This window comes from Limulus polyphemus, unplaced genomic scaffold (genome assembly GCF_000517525.1).
Source record: "Limulus polyphemus unplaced genomic scaffold, Limulus_polyphemus-2.1.2 Scaffold32, whole genome shotgun sequence".
Classification (NCBI taxonomy): Eukaryota; Metazoa; Arthropoda; class Merostomata; order Xiphosura; family Limulidae; genus Limulus; species Limulus polyphemus.
Genome location: NW_013665642.1, coordinates 845594 through 855290, shown reverse-complemented (window position 1 = coordinate 855290; position 9697 = coordinate 845594). Strand labels below are relative to the sequence as shown.

General features: G+C 34.3%; 1 protein-coding gene across 1 annotated transcript in view; it reads left to right on the top strand.

Annotated features, from left to right (window-relative positions):
• LOC106460199 (protein phosphatase 1L-like) overlaps positions 1 to 9697 on the top strand; it is a 34716-nt gene that overhangs the window by 17955 nt on the left and 7064 nt on the right. The window contains exon 2 of the mRNA XM_013919886.2: positions 7483 to 7741. Coding sequence (XP_013775340.1) covers positions 7483 to 7741 — 259 coding nt within the window. The remainder of the gene's footprint in view (positions 1 to 7482; positions 7742 to 9697) is intronic.

Here is a 9697-nt window from a genome sequence, read left to right as displayed (position 1 = left end):
ACTTTACCATGAAACAATATTTGATGCATCATATTTCCCGTTTACTCAAATACTTATGTTTTACAAGCTGCGTGTAATCCTTACTTTTAAAATAACTATTTCTTCCAAACATCAGAGATTGTTTTTTTAGCGCAAATCTACATTACAACGATTCCCAAACTGTGTGATGGGGAAGGGTCTCAGGTGTGCCGCGGAATTGTTGCAATTATTAAGTAATTTCTATTTAATAATGTAAATCTATTATCAATTTAATAGATTTATAAAATTTCAAATTTCATTTATTTTCTCCTTGATACACAATATAACAGTAATTTCTGCCTGTGTTAATCAAGGGGTGCCACTAAGCCTGCCATACGGACTTATTTACGTGTGCCGCAAAAAGTTTGGGACATTAAAAGTGTGCCGCGAGCTGAAAAAGTTTGGGAAACACAACATGGTTAACTACACTCTGTCAATCGCGGGGAATTAAAAATGGCAGAACCCAGCTGATAAAATGTACACCTCTAACGTTGTCCCCCAGTGGATGAGTGGGGAGTTTGTGCTCAGCGTGCTATTAATAAGCTTTCGAGTTATTTTCAGCCCAATTGTTTACGGTATTGAATCTTGCTAGTTGTTTCCAACAAAAACATTATAATTATCAATCAACTTCACAGTCTTTCTTAAATACTCGACATCTATATTGTAAGAAAGTAACAAATTGATTTTTTACCGGGACAATAAATTCAGTTTCATTAATGTGCAAGGAAGTATCAGGTAAAATAGATATCTTACAGAATCCGTTCCGGAACAATCGAATAAACTTGATATAATGATAAAGGATTCCTCTAATAAATATGTTATTTTTACTAACTGTACAATCTATTTTCCTTGGTTAAAATATCCTTTTATTTCTTGTGTATTTTGTTTTATCACATGTTACACGAGTTTCAACTTTCTTATCATAATTTAACATGATTTACATGATTTTTTTTATTATTCCTATAAACTCCCAGTGGAGCATAGGGCCGCAACAACAACTCGCCAACGGAAGGTGTTGTAGCAGTTACTTGTAGCAGGTTGGTCTTTACGGGGTGGAGTTGCTAGCCCCACTCCCAACCCTCTCCCTTTCTCATCCTGGACTTGGGACCAGGCAAAGGCGGAGGTTGGCATGTTTGATGTGACGGAGATTCGAACCCGCGACCCTCAGACTACGAGTCGAGTGCCCTAACCACTTGTCCATGCCGGGCCTATTTACATGCTTAGCTCAGTTAATAACTAGCCGTGTTCTTTTTTATTATTATCACCTTAACAGAAAAAAAAAGTGAGTTGCTACGGTTTTGTAAGGTTTTGTTTTGTTTGTAGTTAAGCATAATGCTACACAATGGGCTATCTGTGCTGTGCCCACAAGAGTATGTAAACCCGGGTTCCCAGGTGAGACAGGGATAAGCTTGCGATTCCCCGCGGTGAACACAGTAGATAGCCCAATATGGCTTTGCTCTAAAACAAACAAAAACAAATCGAAACCCAATTTTTAGCATTATAAGTCCGCAGACTTACCGTTGGGAAGCTTATAAGGTTTAAACTAATTCGTTGTGCTTGTTTAGAATGCAAAGTTATTTTCAGTTTTTTTATTATAGAAACTATTTGCTTGAGTTGCATAAATAAGGAACTCCACTTCTATCTATCTACCTGTCTCATAATGATAAAAAGTAAGATTGGTTTTTATCTTAAATCAACAAAAAATACTTGGATTCAGGATACAGATTAAAATAATTAGCGTACAGTGCAAAAGCGAGATGTACATTTACTAGGTTGCTTAGCTAATTAAAGTGTAGGGATGCCGGCCTAATTTAAACTGGGATGTGAGCTAGTTTAGAAATCTTTAGTAAAGAGTTCATTGTTATGCTGCCAAATCTGTGACTATTCCGCGTGTCTAGTTAATTCTCCGTTTAAAGCGTGTTGGACTCGTCTCACGTCACATACCCAACTTTTACACGAGTTCTACGCCAAATCTGTATTTTGGAACCAAAAACAAATACTTCTTTGTTTTGCATAATATATACGTTTTTGAAGAATATTGTTTTATGTTATAAGTAACTGAACCCAATTAATACTGATCAAATACAAATGATGACTATCATTTACATTAGAACCATTCGACTTAGATAAACGATAATTCTTCAAATAGCCTCAAAGTCTAATCCTCTACAGTTTGCACAAAGGGATACTTTGCATGCAGTATTGGAGGTTTCAGCAATACACACTAAACGCATTGAATCCTAGGGCATTTTTAAAATAATATCAGAAAGATTTGACAGGCAGTAAAAACATATGCTAAACAATATAAATCAGGTGATGTATATATATATAAAATATTTAAGATTTTTTTTATCTATGACCCCACATGACGTAAGTTTAACAACCTGATATTAGAAGTGTGATAGAATATTGCACATATGCACATCTATCTTCAGAACCACTCGTCTTTCAACTACACATTACAAAACTGAAATACGTTGATGGGAAAGCATTACTGCCGAAGAATGCTTTAAAACGATATGTCATACAATTTATCGACTTTCTCAGCAAAACGCCTACATAGGATTTCACGTTGTCTATCAAAACAATTTCCAAGTTGTTTGATTTGTTTTGTTTTTGAATTTCGCGCAAAGCTACACGAGGGTTATCTGCGCTAGCCGTCCCTAATTTAGCAGTGTTAGACTAGAGGGAAGGCAGCTAGTCATCACCACCCACCGCCAACTCTTGGGCTACTCTTTTACCAACGAATAGTGGGATTGACCGTCACATTATAACGCCCCCACGGCTGAAAGGGCGAGCATGTTTGGTGTGACGGGGATGCGAACCGTGTTCTGCGTCCTTTGAAGAAAAGCACTAGAAACAAGTCTGAAAAACGACATAGCTTACTTTTTTTTTCAACTATTAGCGCTCGCCCAAAAACTCATCACAGGAAAATACTTATTACAGCAACGTCTCAAGTAAATAAAATGAAAAATGTTTCTAGTTCTTACAAGCTGAATTTCAGTGCATCAACATATAAAATATTTGAATCACATATATAGCTAATAGACTTAATACATACAGAACGTTTTTTGATACTGGTATATTTGGCTTTAGCTAATAAACGGATTATGCAAAGTGCCCAGAAATTATGTTAACAAAATAGTACATTTAACTGTGCTACAGAGACGAAAGTCTTGAAACACTACAATGGCTACTAGAATTCCAGTAGACAAATAGTGATACACTGTGGCATGCGTGGGATATCAGGCGGAACGACAAGGCCTCAACAGGAGTTTCATATAGTTACAGTAGACAAATAGTGATACACTGTAGCATGCGAGGGATATCAGGCGGAACGACAAGGCCTCAACAGGAGTTTCATATAGTTACAGTAGACAAATAGCGATACACTGTAGCATGCGTGGGATATCAGGCGGAACGACAAGGCCTCAACAGGAGTTTCATATAGTTATAGTAGACAAATAGTGATACACTGTAGCATGCGAGGGATATCAGGCGAAACGACAAGGCCTCAACAGGAGTTTCATATAGTTACAGTAGACAAATAGTGATACACCTGTAGCATGCATATGATATCATGGCAGGGATCGACAAGAGTTCCAAAGTATTTTGGAATGCCTTTCGGTTACCAAGGCTCATAAACCGTTAATTTTCTTGACTTTAAAATGTCTTGAGTCTATAATTACATTCATGACAGTAAAAATGTTTTACTTGGAACAGTTTTGAGTGACATACAAACAAGATTAACCACAGAACCGTTGGATTTCTGAAGACATTTTTCTTAACTATTTCTGCACCAAATTATTGATGGTCCGTGACTTCTAAGCAACAGGGTAACTAATAACGTGCCTCCATTCACGGTGGCTCATTAGCAAGTCTGTAGGCTTACAACGCTAAAAAAATCGGGTTTAGATACTCGTGGTGGCCAAAGTACAGATAGTCCATTTTGTAGATTTGTGCTTAACAACAATCCAAACCAAAACAAATCCTAATAGTGTATGAATCACACAAGAAAAATTTACTCAAAAACACCATCAATGATGCAGTTAAGTTTTGAGCAAGACAACTTGGATTTTGATCCGGATCCTTCCACTGCTTATGCAAAATCTCCATCTCTGGTTTTAGGTCATTAGAAATTTAAAATTCATTAAAAGTCGAGAGTGATTATGGGAAACAATTCCCAACTTCATGGGATTAATAACACTGAAGTTATGTTTCTTGTACAAGTTAATCATGATATAAACTGTGCTTACATAGATATAGATATATTATAACTCTTGTGATAACAAATGAAATTTTTTGTTATACGTTAGTAAATCAGGACATACAGTTGTATTGCCTATTTAGTTGTGGTTGTGAGTATAATACCTCCATATATGTTGTTAACTATAAATTAGTTGCTGGTCTTTGGATTGCATAGAAGAAATAAAAAAGAACAATCCACAAGGGCACCGGATACCAATAATTTGTCTGAAAAGTTTTTCTAAAACTTGTTAAGAATATTTTTGATATTAAACGATGTCTCATAAATCTTACCTGACAATCAAGTAGTAGTTTTAAGTAAGAAATGGCGCTGCGACTGGTCTTTGCAAATGTGTATGTTGTGTGTGCTCATTATAAGCTAAATATTACACACAGCTATAAACTTAATAGACCTATAAAATGGGTTAACTGAAACACTCATATATATATAAGTACACGACGAAAATAGTTTCCTTCCTTTGATGCCACTAGACACTTTTAGTTTTTATTGTGGGTTTTTTCGTTTCTATCATTAATAATCAAAAATCAACTTAAAAATAATACAATTCATACTGAATATTTCGCGTTATATAAACAGAATTAAGTTGTTCGAAAATACTTGCCTCGTAATATTCTAATTCGCTCGCGTAGAAAAGTGGTAATTAGACACAGTTTTTTTTTCTTTAGTGACATCGAAAACGGGAAACACATGTGGTTATTAACATTTTAAAAAAGCAGAAGTGGTTCCCTGCCCCACTAATATATATATATATTTGCTTTTGAGGCCATTGAAATAGCAATGTTTTAATTCAATTTTCAATAAAAGCACACGTCACAAAAGCTATTATAAACTAACTTACTTCACAGTTAAGTAAATGTGTTTATGCTTGTTGTTTTAATCGCTCGATTTTTAAATTATTGTTAATAAAGAGAGCATGTAACAAGGAAACCCGAGTAAGGTGAATTTAGAGAGCGACCCACTTTTACATTTACAGAGTTAAGAAGCAGCACGTGGATAGCGTAACCTACGAGGTGACTGGGAATTTCTAAGTATAGAAACTTGTAATTTTCCGTTGGTCGCATTTCAAAGCTGTTAATAAGTTCTTGTACACTTGGGGGCTTCGGAGTTAGATAACATTACTTTGGGAAAATGTCGCATAACGCCTCCGTAAATTCTTAGAAGTTAATGCCAATTAATTGTTTCTTAATATTTGCTACTTTTAACAATGATGGAATAGTTAAGGAAATTTAGTCATCAGCTCTGGAATGAAGCTATATTGTTTGCCTTAGAATCAATACCTATGTAACTTAAAAAATATTGGACATATTTCTGTGAATCTATGACAGAATAATAAAATTTCAACCATGGGGAAAATAAATAACTACAGGGTTAAATTCAATGCAGTATAAAAGATGAATGAATGATTATCAGATAAGGAAGATAATACATTATTATCTAAAAGTTTCTTACATTTGCACACAATAACACTGAGTACTATGCAGTTTTATTTCCTAGAAGTAATTTAATTAAAATTTTCTAATTCAGCCACAATTATAAGCAACAGTAAAGTCGGAGAAATTAAAAACAGTAATAAAAATGGTAACCGTTAAAAATTTGTAGGGAACCCATCAGTTATTATAAATATATAAGTACCTAAAGCTAGTTTAATTTATCCATGACTGTAACATACCTCTCGGGAGCGATAAGTCTGAAGGCTTATAAAGCTAAAAATTTATATTTACAGTGGGCAGAGCAAAAGTAAGCCATTGTGTAGCTTCGCGCTTAACGACAGTAATATATACGCACAATTGGTGTTAAAAAGAAATGACTGACATCATATATAATCATAATTTGTATTTTTCATGCACACTTTAATAGAAGATCTTAAAATATGAACTTCATTTCAGCTTTTTTATAGGAATAATGTAAGCACCATATTAAACGAGTGATTTAAATGTGTAGATTAGAAAAATATTTGGTACAGTAATTTACCATATATTTATTAATCAGTTTCTTTGTATCATATTGTTTATTATACATTTAGCATATACATATATATAAAACAATAAATGAAAATAATTGCATAAAGTTTGTTTTACCTTATGGAATTATCTATCTGCCTATTTTCCTGTTTTCCGTCTGCCTAGAGTAGCTTGTTGAAACTGGTTTAAAATAATTTCTCTGCGCATTCCATTGATCTATTAATTTTGTTTTTGTCAGAAATCGAGCTCCGAATTTTAGCGGCATAAACCCTCAATTACCGACGAGTCACAGAGAGAGTTACTAATTCTGAATATTTATATATATATCTTGGTTTTATAATCTTGAACACAGACAAATTCAGTTGATATATTCCTTAAGAGTATATTTCATGCTTCAGTTGTTAAAGATTTCCAGCAAATGGTCAGGTATCCCCCGATGGGTTAGAAATAAGTTTGCATACTTACAATGCTAAAATCCGAGGTTTAATACTGTGGAAAGAGTGCAGAGAACTAATTGTGTAGCCTTGCGCTAAAATAACTAAATAAATGTTTAGCTTAAATATAATATCCATTCTTTAAGTGTAGTGTACAGTATCGTTCATTGCCATTGTTTAGAAATATTTACCTCATTTTTTAGATTTCTGCCTTCTGTTCTTACTTGATATGAGACTTATTCGAAACTATTCAGTCTTCTATCTTCAGTGTTCTGTGAGTTACGTAGATGAAGTAATTTATTGCGTAACATAATGTAAGGAATGGTTTATGTTTTGGTTCGTGCTTGTAAGAAAGAATCTACAGACCTATCACTACATCAGAAAATAAAATACCTCAGAACAGGATGTTTGTCAGTAATTGAGTGTTAAGAAGTTGTTTTTGTAAGTAAGCATGTCGACAAACAGCTTAGAAACCCTTTCTCTCACTCTATCTCAACAGAGTAAAAATACCCCATCTGACAAGATGTGGCCTGCTTAAAGAAAGTCAGTCAGTGTCCTATTTATTCTTCTATTATAAGAAACAAAAATTTGATAAAAACATTAGGTAACTTTGAACATAATGAAGTGATTGATGTCCCTAAATTTTTAACATTTAGAGAATACTTTAGTGTTTATGATATTTGGTGTACTTCATTGAATAGTTTGCTCAGATTAACGTTGGATAAGCAGAGAGAGAGAACTTAAGTTAATGTTTATTTAAAGTCTACACAACGTAACGACTTTTGTTTCTCTTATTTTTCAGTTTGCAGCGAAATACGCCGAACAGCACCTATTCAAGAACCTTCTACCTAAACTTCAAGACATTTTAAACCAGCCCGAGTGGCATAAACCAGAACAAGCCAAGGATAGAGAAGAGGATACACCAGAAGGCGTCAGTGAGAATTTAGACCCAATTCCTTCTAACTCCAAAGTAGATGAGCTCACCAGATTATTAACTGAAGAGATTTTAACATTGGATAAAGAGTTGATTGTTGAGGCTAAGTCATCCGGGGATGTTGCAGGTTAAGAAGTTTCCTTCTTTCTCTCTCTCTATCTGACACCGTTCAATTAAGAAGAAAAAATAAACGTTTTTATACTTAATACATGTATGTTAGTGAAATTGTCACAATGAAGGAACGCTTTGCGTTTATCTTTACTATTAGCTAACTTGTTTCGTTTTTATTAGCTACCGTTATATGTCTGCCTTTATGTATGTATGTATATATACACACACACATACATACACATATATAAATTCACAGTTTTCTTTTTTTTTTGTACACACTTTAATATAAACTCTTAAAACATAAAATTCATTTCAGCTTTTTTTTATAGGAACAGTGTAAGTATTATATTAAACAATTTGGTATTGCACAAGGTGCACTTTGCCTTAAAGTGTATCTTTTAATAACACATGTCAACATATTTCCCAAAATAAAACAATAACATTTTTCTTTGTACTCAAATGAACTTTCATAATGTAAAATAGCGTAAAAAGTCACAAAAAATTTAAGTAATTTAAAAAAATAGAAATAATAAAGGTAATTAACTCACGTACTGGTGTTTTAAAAACTCCTTCATGAAGTGACACTTGTGTTGAAATGCTGTATATTGGAACAAATTACACATTTATTAGTTTAAAGCTATTCAAGAGTAGTGAATTAAACAAAAATAGCGGGAGACATTTTTTTTCCAGAACTTAGAAGCGGTTACTGTGTAATGGTGAGTTAATGCTGCTTTTCAAAGGTCGTTATTTTTAATAGTAGAGTGCAGTGTTAACTTTAATGAGTACTTCTTAACTGAATGCGAATTAATAACGCTTTCAGATCGAAATCTAAAACTAATGTATGTTGTACCACACACCATCAGAACATCGTGTTACTACGTTTCAAAAATTATAAATGTCATTGCGCACTTATTGTTCTCATACCTATCATGATACCAAGATTTCAGCACGTATTCAGCCTCAACAGGACTTATGAACTGCTGACCAGAGGGTAAACAGTCAGTCAGCAGCACCCGCGGCCACATATCTTTGTTTGGCCTAGAACCGAAGAATAATGGAATTAACTGTCACTCTTATGACGCACCCAAAATCAGACCTCTGTATCCACAGCTCTTCATTCTCACCTCTAGCCACGCCCGGCAAAATATGATTTACTAAAGATAGAACAACAAAATATCGGGCTAGGTGGGCGTAAGAAAACGTTTTGCATAGGGATGTCCAGTGGAAAGCACCATTTTTTTGTTCTTGTTGACAGAACCAGAAACACAAACTAAATCAGCACTTTAAAGGTCTGGCGTTATAAGACAAGCAGAGTTTATGGATAGTTATTTTTAACTCAGATAAAATTATTTCGGGAGCTGAGGGTCCTGTAATAACAATCTATTGACCTTCAAAACTACTTTCCTGCTCTAAGCTCCATAAGTTCCTAGATACGAAGATTGAAAATACGCTAGTTTATAAATGACGAATTCGCATATGTTAGTGATCTTTGTCTACTAACTTTACGCCACGGTCACCATAATTTCGAAAAGTAAAATTCAAAAATTCATTTTTCAAGAATGTTGGAAAATTATTGAAGTTCGTTGATTTTAAAATACATGAGAAACAAATTAATTAATCCCAGATGCTGAGCAGTTGCTTTATTTCAGACTTCTCGCACAAAGTTACACAATAGGCTATCAGTCGTCCATAATTTTGAACTGATAGACTAGAGGGAAGGCAGGTAGTCAAAGAACCCAACGCCAGCTCTTGGGCCATTGAGTTTGACTGTCACTCTTATAGCACACTCATGGCTCCCCGAAATGAGGAGCGCAATCTTGCGTCAACAGTCCGCCAATCATAACCATTAGGTCATGGTTAGATGGAAACTTATAATGTCTGGAGACGGCTTGAATGGGTAATGAAGAAAAACTTTAATATAAGTTTAACATAACAGCAAATGTATAACGTTTCGACAAGGTTTTGTCATCAT